The 18077-nt window shown below is 31.2% G+C and overlaps 1 protein-coding gene across 8 annotated transcripts; it reads left to right on the top strand.

Annotated features, from left to right (window-relative positions):
* The first annotated feature begins 4633 nt into the window (after window positions 1–4633).
* LOC120067727 (DNA photolyase) lies at window positions 4634–11859 on the top strand. Of its 8 annotated transcripts, none has more exons than XM_090308755.1 (14): window positions 4634–4943; window positions 5065–5198; window positions 5310–5461; window positions 5546–5657; window positions 5755–6061; window positions 6479–6692; window positions 6839–6928; window positions 7127–7382; window positions 7478–7590; window positions 9239–9337; window positions 9432–9479; window positions 9596–9706; window positions 11353–11443; window positions 11608–11859. In XM_090308755.1, exons 3-14 carry the CDS (start codon window positions 5378–5380, stop codon window positions 11706–11708), a joined length of 1626 nt encoding a protein of 541 aa, XP_090164881.1. In that variant the 5' UTR covers window positions 4634–4943; window positions 5065–5198; window positions 5310–5377; the 3' UTR covers window positions 11709–11859. The 8 variants fall into 8 exon arrangements, 5 of the variants coding, with proteins under 5 accessions (XP_090164881.1, XP_038875210.1, XP_038875212.1 ...); XM_039019282.2 differs by having other exon boundaries at window positions 4647–4943; window positions 5321–5461; XR_005479010.2 differs by having other exon boundaries at window positions 4652–4943; window positions 5321–5461; window positions 9585–9706.
* Window positions 11860–18077: the final 6218 nt, after the last annotated feature.

The following is an 18077-nucleotide window of genomic DNA, read 5'->3' as shown; positions in this document are numbered from 1 at the left end:
CTAAATAAAAGGTTGCAATAGCTTATATTTCTACAAGCTATCAGTTACTGTTTTAGTTAAATTTTTTTCTAATTTTAAAATATAATAAGTTTAATTTTTTTTATTAACTTTATAATAAAAGGCACTAAAATATTTTTTTTATTATTCATTTAAACAAATATATATAATAATAATACTAACCTCTTACATAAATATTTACAATTTTAATATAAAAACTAAATTTTAATTATTTTAAATAATGAAAATAATAAAATAAAAGGTAGGGATTTTTTCTTGTAGGGACTCGAATCCTCGAATAGGGATTCCTCGGCTCCCCTAAATTGGGAATGGGCAGGGATGAAAATTAAAAATTCCCACAGGGACAGAAATGAGGAATGCATCCCCGACCCTGTCCTACCCCCTTGCCATCATAGTTAGCGGGTTTTAACAATGAGCATCCAACTCAATGGTTGGCCTCAGCCACAAAGGCACAAAACCAGACCAGTCACCTATTTTTCTATTAGAATAAGCCCGCCAAGCCAAACAATGATCGACTCTATTACGTGAATGATGAATAAAATTTAGATTTCTAAAACATGCACTATCCATCAAAACTTTAATTTCATCTAAAATAACCTCAATCAAAGAAAGTGGTAATACATTATTTAGGATAGCATTAACTAACATTTGGGAATCAAATTCAACCCAAGTATTAATCAATTCCATCTCAATAGCTAATTTCAACCCATTTAATAAGGCCAAAGCCTCATCATCCAGAGCAATTAGGGTTGGCAAAATTTCTCGTGAGATCGAGTCCCATGGGGCCCATCCTGATCAAGGCAGGGAATCCCCAGTTTGACTAGGGATGGGGTCAAATTGGGGACCTCTTTATTTAGGGTCCCTCATCCCCACTCCCATCCCCTATCCTGACCCCGTCCCAATTAGATTTTTAAATATATTTTTCTATATATGGTATTTAACTTTTTACATTTAACTTAACTTTTAATTTAGCACAATCTAAACTCAATTAAAGTGTCCATCCCCTATCCTAACTTTTAATTTACCCTGTTGCCAACCATAAGAGTATCTACCTCCATATCCTCGAAAAGTGCAATAGCCTTCACTATCCTCCCTTGTCAATCGATAAAAAAAGTATTGTTATGTTTATATCGTTAATTACTTCGCAATATTGATAAGCATGTTAACTATCGCAATCTGAAAATAAAAGTTCATTATTGTCCATACTTCATTTTCTCCCATTAAAATAAGGCCAATTGAAGCATGTCAAAATAAGTTATAAAAATTAGGCCTATATCCTTATAATAAATTTTACAAAAACATCAAAACTGGTCAGCCTAGCCTAATTTAAATTAGGTATTGAAACTAAAAAGTCAAAAATACCCTCACTAATTGTATGAAATTTGATTGTTATTTGATTATTATCTTATTTTTATTTGATATTGATTGCTATAAGATTGTTAATGATTCAAATTGTTATCTATTTGATTACTATTTAATACTAACGGTTGATTATATCGATTATTATCTTATTTTTATTTCACTTTCAATTACTTGAACAATAGTTTTTCTCTTTTACTTTTACACTTTTTCCTCTTTTTATTACTTTGTTTTTTTTTCAATGAATTAGTAGTTCACAATATTTTTATTTAATTTCCTTTTGATTGTCATCTGATTATATTTTTTTTTTATTTCACATTTAGTAGTTTTCGATATTATCATTTCATTGACATCTAATTATCTCTAATTTTTTGTCATATACTTAGTAATTTCTAATATTATCACCTAATTATCTTTTGATTGTCATTTGATTTCTATATAAATTTCTACTATATTATTTGATTATTTGATTGTCATCTGGTTGACTTATTGGGTATAATATCACTTAATAATTATTTATTGGATATCACTTAACAACCTATCACAATGATTCCAAGTAGTTTGTGAGGGGAGATCATGATATAGACCATGAAATTAAAGGCATTAGTTGGTTCAAAAAGCTACAAAGGAAATATTTGTGATTAGTGTTTATCTAGTGTTGATACATCATAGATATATTCAAAAAAAATTATTAGATCGGTCCACTAATATACTAATAAACTACTAAAAAGTACATTGTTGTACTCACATAAAAAAATAATAAAAATATCTTTGATATTCACATGATTGTTCAAACGATCGCAAATTTACATTTTTTTTACTATGACCCACACGTTTACAACGATTATATTGCTTTTTGCCAATTCACCAATTGACACTTTATTAAACAATAAGAGGCAATATATTATCATTCATCCCTACAATACAAATAGTAAATAATCAGATAGCTATCAAATAGAAATCAAAAAGTACGTAAAATCTAATGAAAATCACATGGCAATCAACTAGCAATTAGATAGCAATCATATATCAATCACAAGAAAATCATATGACAATCAAATAAAAATTACAAAGTACTTATATCTAATGAAAATCACATGACAATCAGATAGCAATCAGCAATCACATAACAATCAATCAAATAGAAATCATAAAGTACTTAATATATAATAAAAATTACATGACAACTATATAGAAATCAGATAACAATCACATGGCAATCTGATAGAGAAGTTAATAAATTTAGTAAACTTGAGGAGAGAATTAGAGAATCACAATGAGAAATTTTCAAGGTTTTCAAGCAAGTTCATCCTAACATAGGAATCTCCAACAAGGCAGTGGGCATTATGAATAGTTTCATCAATGACATCTTCAAGAAAATTGTTCAAGAGGCTTTGAAATTGGCAAGTTAAAGAATAAAAATGGTCACTTTTTAAAAAATTTAATGACCAAAATGAACCAAAGTTGAAAGTATATGGACCAAAAATAAACATTTTAAAAGTAGATGTACCAAAATGAATATATAATAGTATTTAAACTTATTATATATTAACATGTAAATAATTATTGATAAACAAAAAGTATAAATATAATCAATATACATATATTGTATGATATATCATATATGAACTTAATTACAAATAAATATGCAAACAATTACTAGTAGAAACAAAAAGATAAAGACCACAACCATATAATTTATAATTTATTGATTGATCTCATACCACATGAATACGCTACTACAAAAATTAGGTTACTTGACATTTCTAAAATGTCAAATATCAATAGTCTCGACATTTTTAAAAATGTCAAGTGATCCACTATCAAAAATACTGGAATAATTTGATCACGAAAAAACATCAAGTCACATATTTCTATTTTCTTGATATATGTTCCGTGTCAAGAATGATAACGAACTTGACACTAGTAAAATGTCAAGTCTATTAACTCTTGATATTGATTACATATATCAGTTCAAACTCCATTATGTTTTATTTAGATATACTTATGAAAGTTCAAGGTTTAAACTGATATACTTATGAAAGTTTAAGGTTTAAATTGATATACTTATGAAAGTTTAAGGTTCAAGTTTTTAATCAATATAATTATTAGTTTTAGATCAAATTGATACAACCTCTAAAGTTCAGTTTAATTGATACAATTTTTAGTTTAGAGTTTAAATTGATGCAACCTCCAAAGTTTTGGGGTATTAATTGGTATTTGCCCAAAAAAAAAATATATTCACATGAATCCTAAGTTACATTCATTTTTTTGTACATTCCATTCAATTATCCAATCATAATTTAGCACATGACAAATTCTTTTAAATTAATTTTCAAAATATTTTACTATAAGTTTTTATTTTTATTATTTTTATTTTGTGGTTTTGATGGGATACACAAAGATGTGAACATCTTAGACATGATATTAAATTTTCGTTTGACATGTCGACATTTTCATCAATATTTACACACATATATGAGTTGTGAGAGGTAAATTGATATTTCCAATATATTGTAAATAAGTCTACAAAACATAAAATAAACAATAATAAGTCATTAATGTAAATATAATTAAATAATAAAAATATTTATTTATCAATTTAATTTTTTTTTCATAGTTTTTGTTTTTATAATTCTTCCAAAAATATTAGTCAACAAAACCCATTTATTGAAATATTTGGGCAAATATCAATCTATACCAACTATATCAATTTAAACCATAAACTAATAATTATATTAATTTAAACCTTGAACTTTGGGAGTTATATCAATTTAAAACTTAAACTAATAATTGTATCAATTTAAACCTGAAACTTTCATAAGTGTATCAATTTATACACCGAACTTTCATAATTGTGTCCATTTAAACCACAAACTTTAAGAAGCGTATCCAAATAAACAAAATAAATGGTTTAAATTGATACAATTATGAAAGTTCAGTAATTAAATTGATACACTTATAAAAGTTTACAATTTAAATTGATACATCCCTAATATTTAAGAGTTTAAATAGATGCAATTATTATTTTAGGATTTAAATTAATAAAAACCTTGGGTATAAATTCATATTTATCCTTGATATTTTAATTAATATTTCCTTCAAATTGAGACGTGAACATTTTATTGCTAAAACAAATATACTTTTTAAAAAAAAAATTAAAAAGTTTGAAGTGGCATCATTTGATTGGGCCACGTGGCTGGCTGGAAAACGATGGTGCAGCAGTTTTGCTCTTAATAAAAAACAGAATGAATCCGCGCCACAATTTTCAACGGAAAAATCCCAACCAGCCTTAGCTTCCCCTTCCACAAACTCCATTTCCATGTCCATCTTCAACTTCTCCCCTTCTACTTCTTTTCATTTCTTCTCTCCTCCACCTCCTCGCCGTCGTTCTTCTGCATTTCCGGCCACAACCCAATCTTCTGCAAATCCCAACACCGGACAACTCGCCGTTCTTTGGTTCAAACATGACCTCCGAATCCACGATCATCCTGCTCTCCATGCCGCCGCCTCCCACTTCCCCGCTCTCATCCCTCTCTACATCTTTGATTCCCGCATTCTTTCACGTAATCTCTCTCTCTCTCTCTCTCTCTATGTGTCTCTATTCAGATTATTGATTGATTTAATCGCAGTGTGGATACAAATGTTCATTACATGATGAATCAACTTTAATAAATGTATGTGCAGGGTTTTCTGATGAAATGCTTGAGATTATTCTTCTTGCATTGGAATCCCTCAGGTATTCACTCAGGGATCGGGGTTTGGATTTATTAATCAAGTTTGGGGATGCGGAATCTGTACTCCGTGAGCTTGTAGTTCAGGTGAGGTGACGATTTATTTTTCTAGGGTTCATAAGTGTTATTTGGGGCTTAATTTCTCAAGAACCATTCGTGTAATTCGTTTTTTCTTGTGTTTTTGAATTCAATTTCAAGGTTTTGAACAGGTTAAAGCTACCCATGTATTTGCTGAGGAAGAAGTAGAACACGAGTTATGTGTGTTGATGGATGATGTATCTCAGACTTTGTCCACTCTGATTCAGAGTCCAAATCTAACAATTTGGAGGACGCCATTTTACGATATAAAGGTTTGTCCATTTTACTCTAATCATCTCCTTTACTTTGCTGCTTTCACTTGTTGTTTTTTTATACATTGGTGCTGTATTTATCAGAGCTTAGAGGCCTTACCTGAATCATACGACGAGTTTAGAAAGCTTCAACTTCCTGTAACTTCTCCGCATTCTTCTCCAACATTACCCTGCTTGGAACTGGAATTGAACTGGGGTACGTTCTGTGCATAAATTTTTCCTTTGGAGAACGAGAGTGGCATCCATGGTAGAGAATCTTTCGTTTGTATGATAAGTTGGGATAAAATCATTAGGTACCATGCCCACATTTGATGCCTTGAAGGAATTTGTGAATAGTACTCGATTGTACGAACCAAGTGAAGATTGGGATTCAATCAAGAATTCAACAGCTGAAGATATTTTTCGGGCTAAATGTTCTAAAAGAGGAAGCAACGAAAACAATCCGAGTTCAAAAGAACCCAGGACAGAGGGAATGGGGAAATCGATTTTTTCTACAGAAAGAGGGAAGAATCTCATGAGGGGAGGTACAGAAGATGTGTTGAATGCTTTAGCTGCATACATAAGATACAATGAGGGAACATCTCGAGATGATTGGCAGGCGTAGGTGTTCATATTTCTCTCTTACTCTCATTCACTATGCTTCTAGGAAACAAGGTCAAAAAAAAAAAAAAAAAAAAAACAGAGAGAACTCAAGCTCAGACTATCATCTAAGTTCTAAGGGATTTGCAACCCTTTTATTCGTTTCCTTTTCCATATTGGTATCTTTTGTTCACCCATCATTTCACTCAATTGATTCTAATGATCTTGCCATGTAATTTTTTATATCCTTTTCAGCTATTTCTACCAATCTGTAAATTTGTAAACCTTATTCATCACTGAGAACAGAAGCACAAAGCATTCATATTCTTGTTCTATTCTCATTTCCATTTTATGATGAAAAAGAATATCTTGAAGCATTCATATTTGTTTCAACTATTCATTAGATTGGTCATTGAAGTCTGTTTACGTTTTATGCAGATTACATGAAATGGTACGCAATTCTGAAAGCCGGGATGGAGCTTCATTTATCAAACTCTTTGGTCCTTCCATTCATCTGGGAATAATTTCTAAAAGGAAAGTGCATTATGAAGCCATCAAATACGAAAAGGAAAGAAATGCTGGGTTTCTATCTCCTTTTGGGTACTCTGCACGCACTGTTGCTGCAGCAGCCGATGCTGTTCTCTCCTCAGAGGTACGTTATTTTGTTTAAAATTTGAAAATGTACTTCTGTTTGATTGGTTGGTTCTAGAAGTTGGTCTTACTGAATGAAAATTTAAATTTATAGATGAATTAAAATATAAAAGTATCTTTAGTTTCTCATTAATTTTCACAACGCAGTGGTATTGGCTTATGAGTCTGAAGGGCAAAGGAAGACGTTTGGGAAGTCATTCTTATCGGACTTGGAGATGGAATGGCTTTCTTGTACAGGTCGGTTCCATAAATGAGAAAAAAGATAAAAGCTGATGAGAATCCAGTATCTTTGTTATCTTTTAACTTTCGATTGCTCGAGACTTTGTGCTTTCGATTGTTCTTAAACAAAAATAAGTTGTTCGATTGGTATATTCTCTACAAAGTTTTGGCAATTTGTGTAATGCCTACTTCCCTCAAGATAGGTCCCTTTTTCAGTACACAGTTGTTGGATGTGACGGCCCTGCCATTCTTCTCGTGCATGGTTTTGGTGCTTTTTTGGAACATTTCCGAGACAATATACATGGCCTTGCTGACGGTGGAAATCAAGTTTGGGCTGTAACAATGTTGGGATTTGGGAGTTCAGAAAAGCCAAACATAGTGTATAGTGAACAAATGTGGGCTGAATTTCTTAGAGATTTTATCGTTGGAGTTGTGGGTAGACCAGTACATCTTGTTGGAAATTCAATTGGTGGTATGTACAATCCTACTGGATTTATTTGTATAAACTCTCAAAACTTATTTCCTATATATAACACATTCGTGGAAGTTTGCTTGCTTGCTTTTCAGGTTATATTGTCGCTATTGTCGCTTGTCTTTGGCCCGCTTTGGTCAAATCCATCGTCCTCATCAATAGTGCTGGCAGTGTAATTCCAGGATATTCTTTTTTGCCCTTCGAAAAGGTGAGTTTTGTGAACATTATTATTTTTCAGCTTTGCTAGTTAGTAAGTCCTGTAGTTTAACAATTTTTTGAGTTGAACAAGGCTGGAATAGACTTGTAACTCTACCTCACCCAACTCCCTGAATATGTGAATTAGCATGTTAATACAATTGTGTGTCAAGGCCACATAAGCAGGGTGAGTGGGCATTAAACATAAATTGAACCCTTATTGCTTGATTTTTCTTACGTAAAACACAAATTATTCTTTACAAAATTCTGAAGTTTTTCTTGTTGGGTAGAATCAACTTTTATTAATATAATAGAAGCTTTTCTTTTCTTTTTTCTTTTTTAATAACAGTTAGGTCATTCTTGAAATATCAGGCAAAAGAGGCCATAACTTGAATCCAATGCCCTCCCACACAGTCCTTGTAGGTGCCTATTTATTTCTTAAAACTATAGGTGCTAAAATAGACGTGTTTTGAAGGTTATAATGTAGGATTTTTGGCCAAGTTGGCCTAAATTATAGTAAAATTTTCTCATAATGAAATATGTTGTACTAAATGACAAATGTAAGACCCTATATGTATTATATTCAAGGTTGTTAAATACGTATCCTACGATACGTATCGGAACGAAGGCAAAACAATTCAACTCGTGATTGTGAATTTCAAATTTCATGTATCGCACGATTCAATCTTCTGAATCGTGTGAATCGTTTTGAATTGGAACATTCTGATGAATTACTGACTATGGGTTTGTCCATAGGCTTTTCATTATTATTTTTTTAATTTTTTTTTGAATAAAAATGACTTTTCATTTATTTTGAATTAATTTAATAAATACTATTTATTTATCTAATTTAAGCTTCCATATTTATATATATACACCAAATTAAAACTTATGATACATGATACGTTGCGATGCACGATACACAAATTGAATTTCGATTTGACAACCTTGATTATATATTAACTAATGGCATATTTGACAAAGTGGGCATAGTTTGACTAGTATATCTTATGTGTTAACAACTAAGATGTCTACAGTTTGAATTTCTTCACACCCTATTTTGCTAAAAAAATTGATGTACTTTATCAATAATACAAAGACAATATATTACTTATACACTCTATACTGGTATATCATTGATTTACTTTATTCTACTGATGATATATTCACATGTACAAATGAAATTTTCTATGTAACTATTATGAAATTGAAAAATAGAAAAAGCGATAAAATATAAACAATAAAGATCAACACAAGAATTTATTTGGTTCATAGTGTGTTAGCTTCGTCCACGGACAGAGTGAGAGAGCAGTTTATTATTAAATAAAAATATTTTGATAGGATAGATTGCAGAGGCGCCTCTAGGCTAAACCCTAAGGTCATACTTATAAATAACATAGGTATACAACTTAGGTTTGAGAGCGAGAGTCTCGTGCTTGGTCATTCAATGTGTCAGATAACCTATTCAAGACATTCTAACATTAACAAATTTACAAAATGTCACAACTAATTTTGTTCTCCACTATAAATTTCCGAAAATAAATTCAACCTAAAAATTTAGAAATATAGAAGTAAAAGGAGATTTAACATTGTTTTCCCTTTTTTACGGTTTTTAACCAATATTATCCTGACTTTCACATATTGTTGCATTTGCAATATAGGAGAGACAGATTTCTGTTGCTGCATGGTTGGGTGCTCGACTCCTTCTATCTTACTTAAGACTGAAAACTAAGGACATACTCAAGAATTGCTATCCTACTGTTTGTGAACTTAATTATGTCCCAATTTCTTACTATTTCCTTGTCTTTTATGTCATAGAACTTGAGAAGTTTCTATCATTATATTGCTGTGCAGAGAACAGAGCGAGCTGATGATTGGCTTATCAATGAGATGCTAAGAGCTGTATCCTCTTCTCTAAGCTTTTGTTATTATTTATAGAAATTATATCAGTTTCACTTTTCATTACATATATTGTGTAAGTTTTGCCATCAAATATCACCTTAACAGATTATAAAAAGTCGAAAGATCCTGGTGGTCTGGTGCTTCTAGAAAGTATTTTCAGCTTTGATCTTTCAGTTCCACTGAATTATCTGTTGGAAGGATTGGAAGAAAGGGTTCTTGTCATCCAGGTAAAACAATGGCTTAGATCTTATTGTTTGTGCAATTTTTCATTTTCTTCCCTCATCTTTTTAAATTTTATGTTCATCTTTATGTGTTGTTATATATGTCTTAATCAATTGAGTCATGTTTTGATTAGAATATTTTTATGATCTAAATTATCTCTGAGCCAGTTTTCGACGCAAGTTATTTCAGACTAACATGAGCATGACTTGGAGATAATTGACATGTACTCGTCTTGAGATTGAATGTTCAAATTTTTATACTCACATCTGTTGTACTTAAAAATAACTATTTTTGGTCGGGTAAGACTGATATGTTCTAGGTAATATGAAGCGGGTAAGTTTTCAATGTTTTTGGTGTGCATGTCTTTTTTTTGGATAAAAAACATATAGTATCTCCAACCCAATCAACAATATTTTGACATACCATTACTATTTTGCTGATGAAAATTCTTCCTTCTATAATCGTTATAGCTTGATTTAAAAGTCAACCTGAGTATTATTCAATTGGTTTAAATATATACTTCAGCGAGAAGTTAGAGGTTTAAATTCCACCAACCTCGCATGTCGTTTAACTTTCAAACTTGATTTAAAATTCTTTAAAAAAAAAAAAAATTATAGAAATACCTCTTATCTTTGTACTATGTTTCAAAAATATCCTTAAATTTTCAAAAGTGTCAACAATACCCTAAAAATTTTAAAAATATCATCATTGTTGTTTTGGATAAAAAATGTTAGTACTTTGTTTCAAAAATACCCTTCAACTTTCAAATGATTCAACAATATCCTCAAACTTTCAAAGAAAAGTTAAAAAATACACTTAATGCTATTATATGGATAGGAACTATTTGTACTTCATTCAAAAATATCTTTACACTTTCAAAAGTTGCTTTAATACTCTTAATCTTCCAAAAAAATATTTAAAGAAATGTTTTTATCGTTAATATATATAGACAAAAATCTTTTATTTACTTCCATCACCTCCCTCTTCTTTGTTTCAATCTATGGTCTAATACTTCTCTATTTTTCCTCTCTTCTTCAATACCGTTTACTCTCCTTTCATTTCCAATCTCTAAAATCATCCCCTTCATTTATCTAACCTTTCTTCTCAATATCATTTACTGTCTTTTTTTAAAAAAAAAAAAGATGAAAATTATGGTAAAGGAATTGTGAGAAAACAAATTTTACTTTAAGAAATATAAAATTAATTATCAAATAATAATAAAAAAAGGTCCAAGTTGTTACATAATAAAATGTGTCACTTAATATTGATAGAATTTTTCAAACTATGAATTAAATTGTTACATATTATTTTTATCAAAAAAAAGTTGTTACATATTATAGTTTGGTGACTAAATTGTTATAAATTTAAGAATACATAGGTTAAATTGTTACAAATTGAAGTTCTGACTACATGATTATATGAAAAAAAAACTTGGGTGCAACATATTGTGCAACCTCTGCTGCAGTCAATTAAAAACTATCACGTGGTAATTGATTTTAAAAAAAAAATAATTTTTTTGGTATGTATAGAAAAAGGTGTGTAGGAGGAGGAGCATGGGTTGTAGCTCTAGTTAAATTTAGTCCAAAAAAGAGGGAAAAAGTAGTAGAATAAGGAAACCCTACTTACAAAGTTTGCAATGTGCATTTCATAGGGAATGAAAGATCCTATCTACAACTCCAAGTCTCTGTTGGGCATGTTTAAAGAGCATTGTGTTGGGGTTATAATCAAGGAATTGGATGCTGGTAAGTTGAGAAAATAGTTGTTCACTTTAGTTCAATAAATCAAGATGGAATGACTCAAATCTCTGACCTTTTAGTGGAGAGTATATACGTATTAATCAGTTGAGCTTTCGTAAAATTTATTTTTCCTATTCTAACTTCAGTTTCTTATATGATCAAAATTTCAGGGCATTGCCCACATGATGAGCTACCAGAAGAAGTGAATTCTATATTATGTGAATGGGTAGTGAGAATTGAAAATAAAGCAAAGGTTGGTAGTATTTTGTAATTTTATCCTAATGAACCATTGTAAACATGGGAGTCATGGAAGTATTTTTTGAGTGATTTTTTGTTTATATTAATGTATTCTTATAAGATGTAATTTGTTTATGATTTCTAAATATAAGTTATCTAAAAATATAGGAATTAGAAATTTGTCACCTCAACATGTCATATTGTCGTCATTTTTCCATTAGTTAATTAACAAGTTAACTCAATTGTCATTTAGGACTATTTTCTAGGCCTTATGAAGTAAAGTATAAAAACCTTAAAAGATTAAATAGACACCAATTACAGAGTTTGGAGATCAAATGTTTATTTTTCCCCCTTTATATTATTTACCCAAAAGCAATATGTATGTTGGAACATTCTCAACTCAATTGACTAAGTAAATTTTGACTATTGATTATCATTTTATTAGTTAATTTTAACGTTCTAAGATATCAAGGATTTAATGAAAAGAATAAGTAAAACAAAAAAATGTGTGCTCTCAAACTAATAATTGTATTAGTTGAAATATTAAATTTTGGTTAGTCAATTCAAATCTTAAAATTGATCATACATAATCCACAAGTTTTGTTTTATATTGATAATGTTAAGTCTACAAATGTGTATAAGATTTCTTTAAATGCATTTAGCTAATGCAATACTATAGAGAAATGTTAGAAAAGTCAAGTGCATCCTAACATATTTATATTTGATACCTCAGTAAGATTTTGAGAGAGGAAATATTTGGATAGCTTAAGTTTTTTTTTTTTTTTTCCTTTTTCTTTTTTCTTTCTATATAAAAAGTGTCTTAAAACAATGTTTTTTTCTACAATACCAATTCTATCTTCACATAATCCATATACTAATTCAATACAATTTGAATTCATGTAACATTTTTTTTCTAAGTAACTTGAGACTTCTCTTGGAAATCTAAGAGGACTCTTCGTCTTGAGATCTCTTTCGAATTATATATTTTTTCTTGAATTTTTGTCTTTATTCGTTTGTTGTTTGTTTGTGGCTTTTAGCAAATCAATGCCTTTATAAAAATAAAAATTAAAAAAAAATTAAAAATTAAAAAAATTAAAAAAAAAAGTGTTTTTTTATTTATCTAATATTTTGTTTTTAAAAGTTAATATAGCTTATATTGATTTTATACTTTATTATGTAGGAAAAACCAATTCGTTGATTTGAGATTTTAATTGAGGATACTTTTAGAGGATTATATTTGTAATGAGGAATTTTCGAGAAGAATGATGTGATAGATGTTTTTGCGTGCTTTTTTAAATGTATAATTAATAATAATTTACAAACAAAAACTAAAAAATCGATTCAGTTGGAACTCACAGATATAAAATATAAGAAAAATTTCACAAAATGATCTAAAAACAAAAAAACTTTTCTATCAATGACCTTTTCTTAAAAACTTTTCTACTACTACTTTTTGTCCATGTGAAATTCTAAAATTACCCTCAATTTTAAAAAGCCTTCAGACCGTTTGGTATCCGCGTGCCTCTACGAATACTTTACAACGATAGGTCATTTCCTTCATTTTCTTCTCAAAGTATTTCTCTTCAAAGAATTTTCTCTCGAATTTGCTCATGCTTTCTCTTCGAACTTTAGTTTAGCACTCTTCGCAGGTTTTTCGCAGGTCATATCTACGCACTTGCCACCATCGTCGTGATCTGAAAGATATGAGACTCTTCTCCTTGAAGAATGCATATTGATATTCGAGGTTTGACTATCTTTTAGGGTTTAATCGCGTATTCGTTCATAATCGATCGTTGAGAGAATACTAAGTGATCGGATAGAGAATACTAAGCGAGTGTTTAGATATTACTAAGCGATCAGATAGAGATTACTAAGCGATCAGATAGAGATTACTACGCAATCGAATAGAGAATACTAAGTGATTGTTTAGATATTTATTATGCAATCGTTTAGGTTTATATCGTGCGATCGTTTTGGGTTTATATCGTGTGATCATTTAGATCTGTTACGCGACCGTTTAGATATTTATTGTGTGAACGTTTGGGTTTATATCGTGCGATTGTTTAGCTATTTGTTATGTGATCGTCTAGCTAACTATTACGCGATCGTTTAGTTATTTATTGTGTGATCGTTTAGGTTTATATCGTGCAATTGTTTAGCTATCTGTTATGCGATTGTTTAGCTAACTGTTACGCAATCGTTGAGATATCTGTTATGCGATGTTTAATTTTTTTTATGCGATTATTTACTAATTGTTGTAGTGTACACACTTGTCAGATTGGTAAGATGGATGTACTGCTAAGAAATATTTCCCTGCTACAGTCTCTTGTCAAGTCCACAAAACTGCCTCTGTGATTAAGAATAAGTTGACAGAAGAATGAATGAGATTGTATAGGAAAACTGCCTTTTGTCCACTGTTAGATATAGATCTTATTTTTAATGGACAACTTTTGCACCACTTTCTGTTAAATGAGATAGCAAATGCAAACCCAGACGTTATATCATTCAACATTCTAAAGAAGAAGATAACATTCTCCCAAGACGATTTTAACCTGATAATTAGGTTATGGACGGTCAGATAAATAGTAGAAAGAGAAACAAGTGGTGAAAGGTTGCAAGAACTCATTCTTAGACCGAAGGACTCAAATGAAAAGTATAGTTCTTGCAAGGATGTGGAGACCGCATTCAAGAAGTTCAATTTTACTAATGATGAAAATGCTGTCAAGGTTGCATTGGCACTATTCATTGAAACGGTGATGATTGGAAAAGACAAGAAAACTCAATTCGATGTGAATATATTTGTGATTGTCGATGACCTTGAAGTCTGTGTACATATACAACTGGTCTTCTCTCTTTTATAAACATACATTAAATAGCATGAAGACTATCATGTATGGGAAGAAAGAGGCATAGGATTCAAAGAAATCAGAAAATGATCACCGTGCCTCATATGTATAAAGGGATTCGCACTTGCATTCCAGGTATGTACTTTTGTTTATAATTCACTTTAATATATATTGAACCTGTGTGTTATATACTTATAACAAAGTTCTCATATCATAGGTTTGGGCTTACGAAATTTTATCCACATCAAGTAAGTTTATAGCCACCAAAGTCAACAAAGTTACAATTCCTAGAATTCTTAGATGAATTTGTTCTCGTGCTCCATCTTACCAATCATTGAGAAATAATGTTTTCCAACCGAAAAAAGTAAGTAACCGATTGCTTCTGACTTACTCATTTGTTTATAGTTTCATGCATTTTAACTTGCTCAGTTGTTTATGTACAGACTATTGTTGTATCGAGACTTGTACCTAGCGCAGAGGAGATAAGGTACAAGGAGGACCGACTGGAATGATTTAATGTGGTTTATATTGTTGGAGAAAGAAGGATTGAAAGGGTTGAATACTCCATCGATACTCATGATTCCTCTGGGAGGCACAAAGAGCATGAACCCAATGTAGATCACCTATAAATGTGCAATGTATAGATTCGGAACCACGTATACCAGTTTAGACTAACCCCCTGAAGGGCAAGAGGCAGCAGAAGTCCTCAAGACATCGTCATTCCAAATCCTACAAGGTCCTTAGGGAGGAAATTAAAGAAGTTCGCAAAGATTTGGCGAACTTGACTACCATGGTCTGTCAAATGGGAGATACATTTACTGTCTAACATCATCTAGTGGGCCAATAATTGAACAAAACAAAGATGATAGTCCATCGTCTAAATGAGGTATGTATTTTTGTATAGTCATTTAGATATTCTCAAATGGTAACGATCGTTTACATAGTCTTATAAGATTGTTTAGATAATCTGGTCACTTATATTTTCTAAACGATCATTTAGATAGTCTTAAATGATCGTTTAAAAAATATAGAAGATCGTTTAGGATTATTAAACGATCGTTTAGATAATCTAAACGATCGCTTACATTTTCTAAACGATCATTTACATATTCTTAAATGATTGTTTAGAAAATATAGACAATCGTTTATGATCTAAACGATTATCTAGATAATCTAAGCGATCGCTTATATTTTCTAAGTGATTGTTTACATATTCTTAAATGATCGTTTAGAAAATATAGACAATCGCTTAGGATTAATAAACGATCGTTTACACTCTCTAAAGGATCATTTACATATTCTTAAATGATTTTCTAGAAAATATAGACGATCGTTTAGATAATCTAAATGATCGCTTATATTTTCTAAGTGATCGTTTACATATTCTTAAATGATCGTTTAGAAAATATAGACGATCGTTTAGGATTATTAAATGATCATTTAGATAACCTAAACGATCGCTTATATTTTCTAAACGATCGTCTACATATTCTTAAATGATCGTTTAGAAAATATAGACGATCGTTTAGAATTATTAAACGATTGTTTAGATCGCTTATATTTTCTAAGCGATCGTTTACATATTCTTAAATGATCGTTTAAAAGATATAGACGATCGCTTAGGATTATTAATCTAAACGATTGCCTACCTTTTCTAAAAGATCGTTTACATATTCTTAAATGATCATTTAGAAAATATAGACGATTATTTGGATTATTAAATGACCGTTTAGATAATCTAAGCGATTTTTTATATTTTCTAGGAAATCATTCACATACTCTTAAATGATCGTTTAGAAAATATAGACGATCGTGTAGATAGTCTTAAATGATCGTTTGGATTTTCTAATCATAGTCTTAAAGATTATTAAATGATCATTTGGATTTTCGTTTGATTTGTTCGGGATAGTAATAATATAAGGACTCATCATGATGAGAGGGACAATAATGAGGGGATTTCTCGTGATGATAATAATGATGATGGTAACAATACCCACAAAGAGCATGGAGAAGATCCCCCTCAGATCAATGCACATGAACATGTCAATGAATTGCAGGTGGAGGGTCCAACTGTCAATGAATAGCCAGTTCATCAGACCGCTGATGAAATACGTGAACTCCCCACTCAAGCATTTAATCTTAGGGACCATTTCGATTTGGATTCAGCCCAGGTTGTGGAGACTTCAACTCAAAAGGAGGCCACTGAAGTCAAAGTAAAGCTATTGCATGAATTAGTTATCTTAACATCGTACTGTCACCGACTTATAATTTAAATGTAGGATAAAAATGACCGGGAGCGCCGGAAAAGGAAAAAACCAATCAAGTTCACTCTTAAGGATGTGAAAAGAGGGAAAAGGTGTTAGGATTGGTGTCCTAATTCTCCCGGAGTCTCGTTGTTTATAATTATACATATTGTTTATGAATAAAATAATTGTTATTTCATTCTGGAATTTACTCATATCCAATAAACAAAGTTTCATGGTTATCTTATGTAAACTTAAGCATGTATATGAGATATACAAGTGGATCATGTTTTAAGTGATAACCTAAATAGGTCTGTAGTATAAGGATTAAGGAGGGATTTCTAATCTTTGTGACACTACGGATACGGCCCGCTTTGTAGGGGTTTGCAAGTGTTGTAAACTACTACAAATGGTAGATTCTGACCATTCATGTGGAGACATGCAAGCGAGGGTGTCCTATACAAAGAGTTTGTATAAGACCGAACCACGAGATGACTAGGCTTTGTATATAACGCCGTTAATACTGGAGACTTACATCTCACCTAAACAACTATAGGTGACATGACCTCAATCTTGAGTGTTTTGAGAACTCCTGCCTTTGAGGGTGGTCCTTTAATTAGTATGGGTGAGAGTGGTCATATTGCCAACTCAACATGCCTACCTTTTTGGGGACTTGTCTGATTTTGGAGCTAGGAACTCACTTACACAAGATGGAATTCACTCTTTCCCCGAAGTAGGGTAAGTAGATAGACTGCTCCCTTAAGGGCTGATTCCGGGGCTTAAACATAGTGGCCACAACTTCTCTTTGGAAGAGAGGACTCAGTCATAGTAGGACTATGACTTATATTCATTAGAGGGATCAGTGGTACTTAAGGAGTTAGATGTAACTACAGGGGCATAACGGTTATTGGTCGAGCTGTACTTACGAGCAATCTATGAAGGATTGTCGCATTGTTGATTGATTAAGATGAACACATAATATATCTGTAGTAAGGAGAGTTCAACTGTCAGACTTTAGTGGAGTGTCTGGCAGTTAACAAATGGTGGATCCCCTGACTAAAGAGTTTAGTCAGTTATTCACGTACCGTTGAAGCTTCGAGCTACAGGTCCATAAGGTCCCCTTGGTAGCTCAATGGATTCAAGTTGAGGATCAGTTATTGGGTTTGATTTGAAATGTTCAAATTAACAAGAGGTAGTTCGATTATATATGATATGATAGATATGGTGTATGAGATACATCAAATGGAGGATTAATGTAAATGAGATTTACATTAAGTGCCATGAAATAGAAAAAGAGTTATGGCTTGTATGTTT

This window comes from Benincasa hispida, chromosome 12 (genome assembly GCF_027475165.1).
Source record: "Benincasa hispida cultivar pf3 chromosome 12, pf3_genome.v1.1, whole genome shotgun sequence".
Taxonomy (NCBI): domain Eukaryota; kingdom Viridiplantae; phylum Streptophyta; class Magnoliopsida; order Cucurbitales; family Cucurbitaceae; genus Benincasa; species Benincasa hispida.
Note: the sequence above shows the minus strand (reverse complement) of the source record. Positions and strands in the feature narration are given on the sequence as shown.

What these genes read in the sequence shown, in the direction of transcription:
- LOC120067727 (XM_039019282.2), top strand. Translation starts at nt 4,700, where the DNA reads ATGTCCATCTTCAACTTCTCCCCTTCTACTTCTTTTCATTTCTTCTCT. An exon ending in CGCCATTTTACGATATAAAG is followed by an intron (nt 5,462 to 5,545) that starts GTTTGTCCATTT and finishes TGTATTTATCAG; the next exon opens with AGCTTAGAGGCCTTACCTGA. An exon ending in TCAATGAGATGCTAAGAGCT is followed by an intron (nt 9,480 to 9,595) that starts GTATCCTCTTCT and finishes GATTATAAAAAG; the next exon opens with TCGAAAGATCCTGGTGGTCT.